This window comes from Engystomops pustulosus, chromosome 7, assembly GCF_040894005.1.
Source record: "Engystomops pustulosus chromosome 7, aEngPut4.maternal, whole genome shotgun sequence".
NCBI lineage: Eukaryota > Metazoa > Chordata > Amphibia > Anura > Leptodactylidae > Engystomops > Engystomops pustulosus.
In genome coordinates, this window is record NC_092417.1 from 28,428,018 (window position 1) to 28,443,200 (window position 15,183).

A 15,183-nucleotide genomic window follows, 5' to 3' on the forward strand; every position below is an offset into this window, starting at 1 on the left:
ACGCTACTGCTTAAAATGCCATGTTGGCACTTCAGGGTAAATAAGTGGATTTGGGATGCAGTTTGGGCACTCAGTCTCCAAAAGGTTCGCCATCACTGGTTTAGGCCATATGGAAGTGAAGGGTCCCAGGCGCAGTATTGCAGACTGTAAAATAATACAGGGTCCCTGGTAGAGGTTGCATTATTTGTGAATGCTAAAGAGGAGAAGAGGAATAAAACCATTTGAAGAATGGTATTATACAGTGGCCCGAGGGGGGGGCAAGGGGTTCAGGTATTATATAGTGTGGGGGTAGTATTATACAGTGGAGGGAATGGTATCATACAGTGTGTGGGGTGGTACAGTGTCAACACCAACATAGGGAGAGGAGAGAAAAGTCAAGTGTGGATTTATCCGCGTGGTGTTTTTCTGAACGGCTAAAACAGCCTGTGCAAGCATCTATGACACTTGTATAGGGGTTAATTTGACATGTACTGCAGACTGTATTGGAGTAGAGCGTCCTGGGCACCTAATATAGATTTATATGATAGTACAGGGCCCCATGTACTGCAGACTCTGAAGTGTCCGAGGCACATAGTGTAGGCTATATGATAGAATATGGCATCACACACACAGTGTAAGGTATATGGTAATAAGGTATACTGTAGTGCAGTATGTTGCAGCAGGTTTCTTGTGTGATCATGTTGCAGCACACACAATGCTGACTCAGCCTTCCCCTGCTGCAGTGCTGCTAGTGTTAGAGTGACCTTTATTAGTCATATCCAGGCAGCGGTCTCTTCTCATTTACACAGGTAAATGGATGCATATGTTATGGAAACCTGACACTGACTGCCTCCGAGAGTCCCTCGATTCATAGTTTATCATGTTGTGGAGTCGGACGTTCCTTCCACTAGTCATAATTCACATTTCGTTGTGTATTGTCATCCTCAGAGTCCATGTTAGAAGAACAGATAAAGTGGGGACAGAGGCGGCCTTCCACCCTATAGAAGAATACATGGCGCACGTCGAAGAACATTTCCAGCTCCTCGCACGAAGGATTCAGATCGACAAGAAACGTGTTTACTTAGCCACGGATGATCCTGGTTTACTGCAAGAAGCAAAGGCCAAGTAAGGGTTAAAATTCGTCAAACTTATCAGTTCTGTGCTCTCCTCATGTGTCCATGACTTGTTAGGCCGACTTCACCATCTTGATCAAATGTGAGGGAACCAGACAGTTCCCGCAGGAGATATGAAGTATTACAGCGTTCTCTGTGCTTGGTCCTCCAGGGTTAGAATTCTTGCTTTCTGAAACCTCATTAACCAAGAACCTCCTTAAAAAGTAGAAACTCACTAAAAAGTGGAGGCGCTAATAGTTTAGAGCAGGAGTCCCCAAACTTTTTACATAGGGGGCCGTTCACTGTCCCCCTCAGACTGTTGGAGGGCCGGACTAAAGTCTAAAAATAAATAGCGGTACATGTGACCGCATCCATAATACACTGGCACCCCCCTCAATTAATTATTTAATATACTGCACCCCCTTGTGAACTATTTTATATATTGGCCCAATCAATTAATTAATTGGGCCAATTAATAATTAAATATACTGGGACCCCTCTCCATTAATTATTGAATATGCCTCCCCCAATTAATTACTAGACTGCCCCAATTAATTACTAGACTGCCCCAATTAATAATTATTTCCTATACCCCACCATTAATTATTTCCGAAGTTGCCTCCATTATTTCCTATACAGCCCCCCCATAATTATTTCCTATACTGCCCCTCATAATTAATTATTTCCTATACTGCCCCTCATAATTAATTATTTCCTATGCTGCCCCTTATAATTAATTATTTCCTATGCTGCCCCTTATAATTAATTATTTCCTATACTGCCCCTCATAATTAATTATTTCCTATACTGCCCCTCATAATTATTTCCTATACTGCCCCTCATAATTATTTCCTATACTGCCCCTCATAATTAATTATTTCCTATACAGCCCCCCCATAATTATTTCCTATACTGCCCCTCATAATTAATTATTTCCTATACTGCCCCACATAATTATTTCCTATGCTGCCCCTCATAATTATTTCCTATGCTGCCCCTCATAACTAACTATTGGCCCCCAATTGCCACAATCTTTTTACTGACTTTTTAAATAAAAAATAAAAACCCTGTACTCACCTAAGTCTCCTGACACGCGTCTTCTATCTTCTTGCTGTGTCTGGGCAGGAAAGGGTGCGCGGCCGTGTGATGACGTCATCGTGCGGCCGCGCATCCTAGTTCTTGGAGCGATGTGCTCCGGGGTTGTCTTCCGGCCACATCACTCCAGTAATAGTGCTCGAGCGAAGTGTCGGGGGCCAGATCGAAGTGGTCCGCGGGACGCATGGGGCCTGCGGGCCGTAGTTTGGGGAACCCTGGTTCATAGGACTTCTTCTACTGACCCCTCCTAGAGCTCCACATCCTTTGTAGTCTTCTCCTGTCTACATATTTCTCCATTATCGAGTAGAAGACTTTATCAATGATGCATGGACGATGACTTGGAGCACGAACTATCAGGAAACCGCGGAAATGTTAAATCCTTAATGTTACAAATCAAGTTCTAGTTGAAGTGTTTAATCCAAGCGACTGACAATCCTCTAATAACAGCGCGAGGAGCGGTGTGACGGCCATCAGTAGCGCTCTCATGGATGGTGGGGGGCATCCTGAACGGCAGGAGATATGTTCCAGTCCACAAGTGGCTTGAGATATATTATAGTATAATTATTAGTGAGCCGCTGCCGCCTTCACGACTGACTAGACCAAGAAAATGAGACGGAAAATGCAAATGGGTCGGACATGAGAGCTCATCTTCTCCGAGAAATTAGGAGCCTTGTTACATTGTCATTTCTACAAATTATTTTCTGAATTTTTATTTTAATTATCTTCTTTCTACCTCCTAATGGTAAATAGTAAAATATCTCCCGATTCAAAGGGGTCACCAAAAATTACCTGTTTTTTTTTTCTCCAATTAACTATAAATGCTATAGGACTTTTCTGATGTTGTCACAGCTTATCTCCTCCCTCTACCTGTACAATGACCTCTATATAGATAACACTGACCCATCATTACATCACTACTGACAATAGATGATGTCACAGCTTATCTCCTCCCCCTCCCTGTACAATGACCTCTATATAGATAACACTGACCCATCATTACATCACTACTGATAATAGATGATGTCACCACTTATCTCCTCCCCCTCCCTGTACAATGACCTCTATATAGATAACACTGACCCATCATTACATCACTACTGACAATAGATGATGTCACAGCTTATCTCCTCCTCCTCCCTGTACAATGACCTCTATATAGATAACACTGACCCATCATTACATCACTACTGACAATAGATGATGTCACAGCTTATCTCCTCCCCCTCCCTGTACAATGACCTCTATATAGATAACACTAACCCATCATTACATCACTACTGACAATAGATGATGTCACAGCTTATCTCCTCACCCTCCCTGTACAATGACCTCTATATAGATAACACTGACCCATCATTACATCACTACTGACAATAGATGATGGCACAGTTTATCTCCTCCCCCTCCCTGTACAATGATCTCTATATAGATAACACTGACCCATCATTACATCACTACTGACAATAGATGATGTCACAGCTTATCTCCTCCCCCTCCCTGTACAATGACTTCTATATAGATAACACTGACCCATCATTACATCACTACTGACAATAGATGATGTCACAGCTTATCTCCTCCCCCTCCCTGTACAATGACCTTGATATAGATAACACTGACCCATCATCTCTATTAAACTGCCTTTACAGCCCCACCCTGATGCTTTGTGTGACTTCTCTAGTATGCAGCTTTTACTCAGAGCAGAAGAGTAGTTGATTGCAGAGAGCTCAGGGGATACACTATAATTTTCGAATACACATCTATTTTCCACCATTCTGCTGATACCCACTACATACTAATACAACTCCAGATGATAATATACAGCAGGGAGGGCTACATTTAGATTTCTAGAAAAAAAAATGTTAAGTCTCTGATGTGACTTTCTTATTTTCCACAGATACCCCCAGTACGAGTTTATCAGCGACAACTCCATATCCTGGTCAGCCGGCCTGCACAATAGATACACAGAAAATTCCTTGAGGGGCGTAATCCTAGATATCCATTTCTTATCACAGTCTGACTTTCTTGTTTGCACCTTCTCCTCGCAGGTGAGTTTTACTAAGTAATGAATGCGGCAATGAGCAAATATTTGATTCTTCCGGGGCTTATCAAAAAATAAATCCCACACGGTGACGCTTGTCATTTGCCTTATCAATATGGAGCATAGCCACATCACCAGAGGTCCAACCACATTGACGTATGTGACGGGGCACTTCTCCCTCGCTGCACTTATTGATCCCCTCCCGACTATAAAGAGATCTGTCACCATTCATCAGCTCTCGTCTGTGGTGAAGGGCATTATGGGATATAGTAAGAGCTTAATTGTTCCCCCGTTCTCTCCAGTTGTTGCACTACTACAACTCGCAACCTGGGCCATGTTAGGAATCATAGTACTACAAGAGTTGGCGATCCACCGGTTGTAGACGACCGGCCCGACTCCTCCATTCTCCTCAAGTGTATTCAGGGCTGTTGATTTTTTTTTATTTTTATTTTTTTGCATTTTCTGAACTCCTATTTAAGGTAATTTTCGGAGCGGCACGGTGAGTGTTTTGTAATTTAGTTTAATGTTGATTTAATAGATGAGATATTGATGGAGCTTTCAGGTTGCACTAAGTAATAAATCTCGGAGGACGGACTCACTTTATAATAGCAGCCGCATTGTCGTTCCGTTAATCCGCTCTGCGTATTCTCTGGGCTCTTTTGAGGTGAAGGTAGAAATGATTATATAATACAGTTTTGAACATTTTTCCTTTTTGCTTTCTGGTCTGTATTGATCACATGCGACAGGATAAGTACCGGTGGAAGTGTAGAGGTAAAATATGGCTAATATTAGGGGACGTTTCGCTATGGAATCATTCGGATCAAAATGAGGGGTTGCAAAGAAAGACAACAAAGAGTATCACTAATGTTGCGTCGTAATGCCACCCCAATGCCGCTGTGGCACCCCTATGTCGGTGAACGCACCTGGTCTGTTGCCTCAAAAAACTAGACCGATAAATCATATTGTACCCCACAGAGAGAGGGGAAAGGAGGACAAGACTATACTCATAAGAGAATAACCATAAAAAATGAATCTTTATTGGTACAATGTTGACAATAAAAACTGATTTGATGTTATAACAACAAAAAAAGGGACCAAGGGTAGGGTGCCCAAGGGATACAGAGCAATCAAAAATGGTGAAACATTGATGAAAACGTTGCAAGGAAACTGGGTGCAAGGTGTAATGGGGGCATATGGAGAGCCGCTTGAGTGGTGAATGTATAATACATAGAGTGGGCATGTAATGTGTGAAAGGGGTCTCCAAGAAATAGATTCCAGTCCTTACCAAATGATGGGGGTTGTATGCTCCACTGTCCGGGATGAGTGCGTCCCCGACGCACGTTTCGGCTCTGGGTGAGCCTTCGTCTGGGGGTGAAGACGAAGGCTCATGCAGAGCCGAAACGCACATCGGGAACGGCTAGATATGGGGCTATGTTTTATGCTCTGGAAGGTTAGATATGGGGCTATGTTTCATGGTCCAGAAGGTAAGATATGGGGCTATGTTTCATGGTCCGGAAGGTTAGATATGGGGCTATGTTTTATGGTCTGGAAGGTTAGATATGGGGCTATGTTTCATGGTCCAGAAGGTAAGATATGGGGCTATGTTTCATGGTCCAGAAGGTAAGATATGGGGCTATGTTTCATGGTCTGAAAGACTAGGTATGTTGCTATGGCTAATGGTCTGGAGCTCTAGATATGCGGTTATGTTTCATAGTCTAGAACACCATCAAATAACTTCTGGTATTTTAGCTCCTTGGATTCCTGTTACATGAGCAAAAGAGGATTAGAGGGAATATCTGCAGTCACTCCTCTGTGATTCAGCTTGTGTGTGTATGTGTGTATGTATGTATGTATGTACATACAGCATCGGCCCTGGTAACTTCCAAGATACTGAAGCTTCACATCTCGCTACATCCATATAACAGATCGTTACCATAAGGCTGGTAATTTATTACAATTCTGTCTGACACGTCCCTCTGCATGACCCTGCTAGAAATAAGGGACCCATTTGCCCTCTTCAAGGAATATTGATGCAAGGAGCTGACATCTCCTGCCGTTCTGGGATGTCATTCTGACACTTATGTAGCAGAGCTGACAATACTGCTTCTGCTTGTTGTATATTGAAGGGACGGTCTAGGTGTGGACAGAGCAGTGACTTGCTATGACAGAGATGGTAACGCTCTACTTTACATGTTCTTCCACCAGTCTTTCCATGAAGAGGACCCTGACCACATTTGGGCCTGGTCTCTGTGAGGCTTATGAATTGTTCAGTTATTGTCATCGGTCTCATGAATAAAGCAGTAGATCATTTGGGAGTCCCACCTATTTATAGGATTATTTTGTGATTGTAGCACAACTCCTGTAGGTTTTGGACCTTCTTTCTATCTTAGCCTACTGCCGGAGGTCCTGAATGATCTCTCAATTTTACATTAATCAACCACTTTAAAAATCAATGGCTAAACCTCCTGTCCTTCATTCCCTCTGACCCTTCTTCATTAATCACTCCGCTTCTGCTACTCTAGACAGTTAGTAGCTGAAGGGGCCCATCATACCTGGTTACACATTACCCAAATGTGTGTATGACTAGGGTTTGGCCATTACAGAGGACTTTTGTTGGTTGTGTAGAAATGTTATTTAAAGGTGGAACTGCACTATGAAGGTTTTCAAAAATTCACAATATTGATCCTCAGCACCCCCCACCCCCGGACAGCCATTATTCTCTGGGAATAAGCATTTTTGTATTTTGATGATGGACTAGGTCTTTTGGGACACGGCAATACCCAACATATTTATGATTTTATACAATTTTTTTTTAAACCTACATTTGTACTTTAACCCTATGCAGCCTGATTGTTCCTACTATATACTGCAATAGTACAGTGTTACAGTATATGGGGATCTATAGATCTGTAAAAGTCTGCCACTGGCACACTGCTAGAGATCTTCCTTAATGACAGGTTCCGGAGTCTTTTAAATACGATCAAAGCCAACATGGCGGTGCTTTACCTGTGGCAGTCAAAGGGTTAACGCACATGATTGGTGCTATCTTGAGTATTACCCGGCATAAATGGAGAGGGCTTAGCCCGTGAGGCCTCCCCATACTCCATTAACATACAACTATTTTACAAGTTGTTAAGGGGTTAAAGAAAATCTACCATCAAAATCCATCTCGATAAACCAGAGATTGTTATTTTTGTTATCCATGGTCTCCTGCCTTCTAAAATCTACTTTTAAAAATATGTTTATGGACTTGGAGGGCATTACCAGAGCCTCTCCTTGCTGCAGCTTCACAGACTGTTACACTGAGGAGATGATCGTCACTTTATAAATCCACAGGCTGCAGGGTTAGTGTGTATGGTCAGTAACCTTTCATCTCCAGATACAAATGTCAGTAAGCGCCGATCCTGGTGGTAATTACCGGCTCTGAATAACACATGAGCGATGGGCCAGGTCATAATGTGCCGGATGTGTAACCTATGCGCTGTGTCTCCAGAATTAGCTCCAGAAAAAGAAAAATATCTTTATTGTACTTTAAGCAGCACAGTTTTGTCACATCCCAGCAGTCGCACCGGTTGTCTCTTCATGACCGGTAGATCATAGCCAGTAATGTAAGGCCTGACGAAGAGACTCGCGGCTGCGGAATAAACGGCACAGGCGGCGGAGCATTATCATCTGTTATCTGCTTCCTGCTGATATCTTCACTGCGCTCCTGGCAGATAACTAAAGTGCATAAAGATGGCTTTTTCTACATCTCACAAATGTGTGTTAGGGATATATATTAAAGGGCATCCCAAGCTAAAAAATAACGGCAAAAACCAGTTAATACTATATCGGATGCAGCCAATGGGGCTACACAAGTGCCAACACATTTTTTTTAAGTTCTTAATCTGAGGAGTTGTTCCTTCCCTTTCCCCCACTTTTTGATAGGGGAAGAAAACAATCCATATCCTTGCTGAAGCACCGGACTGGGCAACTGGCCCACAAGAGAAACTGGGCTAGTGCTCCAATAATGCCAAACCCAAGATCTATGCTCTTGCCCAAGTGCATAAAAAAATTTGTAAAAGGAAACTTGTCACCAGAAGGTTAAATTTCAGTGGTGACAGATTCCATTAGGCACTGATAAGTACAATCCATAGATGTTATGGTCATACCTTCACTGCCTTCCGTTCGTGCAATATGCCATGATAACATTTACCTGGCTCCCTGCCAGCAAGTCCTGCTCAAGTCCCGGGGGATGGCTCATTTCGAATAGCATACAGGTTCCGCTCTGCCCCCCACTCCTCAATATGGAACTCTCCCCCTACCACATCCACCCTGGGCTATTACTACACATATGGACGGTGCGCATGCGACATTCGCTCACCGCGCAGGTGCAAGGTTTCCTGTGCGGTGAGCCGACGTCAGAAACGGAGTGTTGGGCACAGGGTGGATGTGGGAGGGGGAAAAATTCAATATTGATGAAAGGGACCAGAGCGGAACCTGTATGCTAACTACCCAACAAACGTTGCTTTTTAAAATGTAACCTTCTGGTGACAGGTTCCCTTTAAGCCCCATTCTACAAAGATCTGCGCTCCCCCGTAAACCTTCCGTAATACCCCACAGGGATCAGGAATCTATGTTTTTTCTCTTGTCCAAACCAGTTTCCACCAAGGCACCAACCCAGGTGTCGGCCAAGGAGACAGACTGGAAGCTTACTGCTCCGAGGAAGGGGATGAGGAGCCTAATGCCCGCCTCATGATAGGCAAAACTTTGTAGCCATTAATGATCGGGATAACAGTTTTATGGTTTTACAAGGAAAACTGCCTCTATATAGCTAAGAGTCTCCACAAGCGGCAAATTTTTTCCCGGCTCTGAGGGGTAGCATTTTTCATCGAAAAAGGACACAGAAGCGTATGGAGACTTGTTTTTCATGCAGAGCTCTATGGGTAAACGGTATACAAATAAGCGCACAACAGATATGGGTCTAAGATAATTAGCATAATAAGTCTCTGTATACCACTGTGTCTCAGAATCACCACTGAGCTGTATTTGAGGCAGGCATTCGGTACGCCTGTACTCTACTGATGAGCGGCAAAAATCCTGGAACAGTGCTGTCTACAGGCCCTGATCACTGGCTTGGCTGCTGTTAGTCGATTTGAAAAGCAATTGTAGAGTTGATGGAAAAACTGTGCAGCCAATTACCATATTTTTCAGACTATAAGAAGCACCTTACTAGAAGACGCACCCCAGGTTTGGTCATCCAGAAAAAGGAAAAATATATTTGACACCACTTAAAATTTCCCCTTTTGTCAAACACAAGAACGGCACACACAGTTTTGCTATTGGCTCTCGCACAGCTCTGCTACATCCATACAATCACACACAGGCCTTCTACATTGATTCATTCACACACCTCTGCTACCCTCACTCAGGTTTGCTACATGCATTAAAGGAACTGCTACATCCATACATACAAACAACTTTTCTTCAAACCCAGTTCCAGCCACAACTTCTTCTCCTGGCCCCATCCCCTGGCATGAAAGGGTTTAAGGACCTCGCAGGAAGCATCTGATCATGTACACACTTCTGACATCACCCTGAAGTCCTGGAGCAATCCTCATCGCAGGACGAGCAGGGAGAGAGTAGTGCAAAGGCTCTGCTCTCTTGAAGATCATGTGAAGCGCTTTGTCAGCTCTTCGCCCGTTCTCCAGGACAGTGGTCAGGAGGGTCTGGCAGTGCAGGATCCTCCTGACTTTCACACTAAAAGATGCAGGAGCTTTTCAGCAAAATTTTTTCTGCACCCGGGCAAGGACCAAGGCCTCTCCTTCCTGCCCAAAAACAGTGGAAGTTTCACGAAATAAAATAATCTAAAGCTGATATATAGAACATCACTGACTTTTACCTAAATTGGTTAATGTTGATGTCTATGTTCTAGAACCTCCCAAGGTCCAAATTTCAAGATTGTGGCACTTACTTGCAGGCAAAGTATGAAGCACCCTAGTGATGCTGGGAATATAGCAGATGAGGATTTGACAGATTATTGTTGTTCTAGCTTGTAATGATTGATTCGCTGCTTTTATTATACTGCGATTTCCCTCCATACAAATCATTTCTATTACATTTCTGCACAAATCCCAATTTCTGTGCAAAGCGCGAGATACATAAGTTCTGAGAGAGTTCCCCATTCTTCACCACCGCGTCTGTATTGAATGTGTCTCGGGATTCTCCTTAGACAGGAGGGATGACTGAGCCGGCGCGGAGAGGATGTCATTGTTCTGCAGTAAATGCTGATGCAGCACAATATCATATAAATCAATGTGCGGAGCATGGAAATGAGGACACGCGCTTCTCTCTCCCCATACACTGTCTGACGTGAATTGCCAAATGTAATTTGACTGACGAACAATGTATCCCGAGCTAGCGTGGGGGGAAGGGGGTCGTTAGGTTGTCATTCTGTTATTTCTACCCCTGGTATTAATCCAGCCGAACAATTGTCGTAGAATCTGTTTGACACGACATAACAAACATCTCAATCAAAATTCTTGTTAAAAAAAAAAAAAAGGATTGATCAACCTGTTGGTTTAACGGTACTTGTGAAAATAACACAAACCGATTGCCCGATTCATGAGCTCAGCTTTCCCAACCGGAGAAGAGAAGTAAAGTAACATATTGCTACCATCATCTTGATTCCAAGAAGTGGTGGACTATGTATGATGTGATGTATCAGAAGATCCTTAAACCTTTCGAGAGCCAACTCGGCCAACAGACACAGTCCAAACTTTTCCACACTTGCCTTGGCCAAGCCCAACATGATGCGAAGCGAATGTTGGCCATACACGTGACATGGTTGGCTTCAACCTGCTGGCGTTGTGGTGGAGAGACCCACGTTTAAAGGATATCTACCACCAGAATAAATGACTGCATGCAAATGAGCCTGAGGTGCTCCAGGCTCCATTAACACCTATGGAGCCTGGAGCCCCTCAGGCTCATTTGCATACAGTCCTTCATTCTGGTGGTAGATGCCCTTTAAGGTTAACTTCAGATGAGGATTTTTGGTAGGTGTGACACAGATAGTGAGGCAACCATATCCCATGACCTGAACACAGGGAAAGGACTACAATCCTATTCATACATGGAGCAAGAAGTCCCAACATCCATGAAGAAGTAGATTACAGTATGATACTGCTGTCCTACAGAGAAACAGGGACTGGTTGTATCATATCTGACTATGATGCTTGGAGTTCTGTCCCTTGGATCAGTGTTTGGTTCATGAAAAGTGGCTGCAATATGTGTCTCAAAGATGCCAATAAGTCCAATATATATGGCCACTTACTCTCCAAAATGAGATTTGTGCTGTTTTTGAATTTGTGCCCACCATGTCAGTTATTTGCTTAAATCTTAAAAAAAAAAAAAAAACTAATAAACTTGATGTATACAGGCAGTCCCCTACTTAAGAACACCTGACTTACAGACAACCCCTAGTTACAAACGGACCTCTGGATATTGGCAATTTACTGTACTTTAGCCTTAGACTACAATAATCAGCTGTAACAGTTATCACAGGCGTCTGTAAGCTTTATTATTAATCCTGGTTCTTATGACAATCCAACATTTTTAAAATCCTGTTGTCACAAAGACCAAAAATAATTTGGCTGGTGTTACAATGATAAAGTATACGGTTCCGACTTGCATACAAATTCAACAGAAGAACAAACCTACAGAACCTATCTTGTACATAAACCCGGGGACTGCCTTCAGTTATGTTTAACTTTCCATTTATCCATTTTCCTTTTTTTATTATTATTATTTCGAAAAAAAATGTGTTTTTTTTCCTCCGATTTGTCAATGTTTTTTATTTGTATTTCAGGTCTGCCGAGTGGCCTATGAGATCATGCAGACGCTCCATCCCGATGCTTCTGACAATTTCCACTCCCTGGATGATATTTATTATTTTGGAGGACAGAATGCTCATAACCAAATTGCAATATACCCCCACCATCCGAGAAATACAGATGAAATCCCTATGGAGCCCGGGGACGTTATCGGTGTGGCCGGGAATCACTGGGACGGCTACTCGAAGGGTATTAATCGTAAACTCGGCCGAACCGGTCTCTACCCTTCATACAAAGTTAAGGAAAAAATCGAAACTATCAAATATCCAACATATCCGGATGCAGACAAATGAGTGGACGACGGCCTCATCCTGGATAACTACCATGTGCCCATCGAAACACCAGAGCGACTAAACTCCAGCTCCGACTTAAGCGGAGACGTTAAAGCTGTTTTACATGAAACACGACGAAAGGAAAGTTCCCGTTCCTTGAACGTCCGGTGCAGAACATTGACGGTGCAAAACACTCCCATAATCCCGTTTATCGATCCAGCCGGTCAGTTGAGCGCGGTGCTCTCCTGCTGCCATTAACTGACAGTATATCAGACGTGTAACACTGCCATATTGTGCAATTAGAGCGACATGAAGGTGTTTTATACTCGCAAGGTTTTAAAACGACGATGCCTGTTACCGATGGTTCAGCCGTCCATAGGAGCCCCGCCACAGCCTGAAGCACTGTGCGGAGCCTTCCTGCTTGTGTAGCATTGTGACCACGATAACTTCTCCAGTCCAAGAGTCCAAAGGAAGTTAGATGGCTACAAGACTCCTCGAAGGAAAAGTCACATTGTCCAGTACAAGAACGGCCCATCTCACAGACAGAACCATTCACTGTTTGTTACTGTAGGAAGATTTTTTTTTTTTTTTTTTTTTGTATAAATTCTCCATGAGATGATTCTTAAAAAAACACACGTGTTTCTTGGCATTGTCTTTGATAACAAACAATTAAATAATATAAAAAATTACCTATTTATAACTGCTTGGAAATTGCGGAGGAGACTGGATATGTCTATGATGAGACCCACTGCCGAGTGGTAGACGAGTGTTCTTACATCTGTCGTAGGCTTCTTATTGGATACTATTAGGGAAGACAAAATTCTATTTTTATGAAAAGACCCATCTCCACTACACCTATACAGTCCGGCTCGCCCGGCAAGTAGGTGGTATTATGGGCAGATGAGTCTTAAATCCAACATCTCCCACCCTTCGTACCCCCAACATCTGCTTTCGAGGGGAAGTCAAGATATTTAGTAGACGTGTAAAGCTTAGATCACTAAAGTAAACTTAATTTTGAACACAAAATTACACTGGTAGGCTTAAAGCTTTTCCAGGATTTTAGGGAGATTTTCCACCAATAAATTATTTCAAGTAATCTATTTGGGAATTTGCTGAAGACGTTGTTATTCCCACTTCAGGATCTTATCTATCAGAGCAGGACTGTGTAATGGTTCATGTTCCCCTAAGGTGAACATGATTACTGCTGTTCTAAAAGGGAAACTCCATGTGATCAATTGTTCAGTGGGTGGCCCTTCTTACAAATTACATTATTGCCTGCTGGGGGCTATATGCGATACCAGTGGGTTAATCTAGATCCCTCAGCATCAACTGTTCTAGAAGATTTCATTCACTGTATAGTGACTGTCCAGGGTACTACATCTCAGCTCATTTTCTATTAAAATACCCTAGAAACCCCTAATATAATGACAGACTTAATGTTCGGGTTCGGCCACCCAACCCGGAAGTATTGCTGAATTGGTGGCAGAAGTCCGGCAAATGAATACCCCAAGGTGCTAGCCATGGCTCTGATTGGCCCAGTGAACTCCCCCTGTCCAATCATAGACATGTCTAGTTGCTAGGGGCGTTCATTTGCCTAATTGGCTGTTTGGCCACCAATCCGCCAATACTTCAGTCTCGGAAGGCCGAACGCAAACACATCAAGTCCACTCTTCTCTATTAATGACTTGCCTTGATCAAGCATCTGTGGAGGTGTAAATCTCCTGTCATCTCTACGCAACAGGGGGACAACGGACCCCTGTTCTCGAGGTCCTATGGGACCCCCACTAATCAGCAAGTCAGGCCCTATCCTGTAGATGGGGCCTAACTTACTATGACTGGAGAACCCCTTTAATCTATACCAACCAGAAACTGCAATCTGTATTGCATATTTACATTATTCTTCAGAGCTGCACTCAAAATTCTGCATTACTTGTGGACACAGTCTACATCTTGATGGCGTACGCCCCTCACAGCATAATCTATACAGAGTTTTCTGTAGAATACAGCGTCTGATGTATATATTAGGTTGGAAAGGAAAGTGTATGAAGATGTTGCCTCTGAAGCTCTCAGAATTGTAAAATTGGGGCATACAACAAAGTTTCTAAGCCCGTGTGCAGATAATACCACTGTGTAAATTGTAAAATAAGGCTGAAAGATAACCCGACACTTTAGTATGAAGGTAGCATTACAATGTGTGTTTTACTTTTTTTGTACGTCTTGTGCCCATGTATACGGCCCACTGAGCCATTCCCTTTCTTTATATCATGACTTTAAAGGGGTTGTCCTGCAATAGCAACTTACAGGAAGTGTCTGATGGCTGGTGGTCCCACCGATGAGAACAGTAGTCACTAGACGGAGGAGCCAATAGTCTCACTAGTATGAGACTACCCATACCTTGCCGCTCCGCTCGTCTATAGGAGACCAGGAGAAAAATGTCTTGTGGTCGGGGTGAAACCTTTCACCTATCCTGTAAATAGTCTCATATAGATGTAAGGAGCAGCAGCAGAAGTAATTGCTCTCTCTACCTCAACCCCTACAGGGGACAAACCCATCGCTGGGACTACCTAGTCATGGGTCTACTAAATTAATCGAGAGGCAAGATGAGTTTATATCGGTTTCCACTATCCAGAAGAAGTGTCTGATTGCCGGTGGTACTACTAATGAGATCTCCCTGATCACAAGAACAGGAGTCACCAGATGCGGGGGAGTCACTGGTATCGGACTACCTATACAAAGCTAAGTGTAACTGGTTGATGGTGGTCCAATAGAACCTGTCAGCAGGTTTAACGTCCCCTAAGCCATAAGCTTGCCTT

At 43.3% G+C, this 15,183-nt stretch overlaps 1 protein-coding gene across 2 annotated transcripts in view; it reads left to right on the forward strand.

Annotated features, from left to right (window-relative positions):
• The window catches only part of FUT8 (fucosyltransferase 8), a 113,466-nt gene extending 100,407 nt beyond the window's left edge, over positions 1–13,059 (forward strand). For both annotated transcript variants that reach the window (XM_072115188.1, XM_072115190.1), the window contains 3 exons: positions 928–1,104; positions 4,084–4,234; positions 12,074–13,059. In XM_072115188.1, the coding sequence (XP_071971289.1) occupies positions 928–1,104; positions 4,084–4,234; positions 12,074–12,391 (646 nt within the window). In that variant the 3' untranslated portion in view covers positions 12,392–13,059. The remainder of the gene's footprint in view (positions 1–927; positions 1,105–4,083; positions 4,235–12,073) is intronic.
• Positions 13,060–15,183: the final 2,124 nt, after the last annotated feature.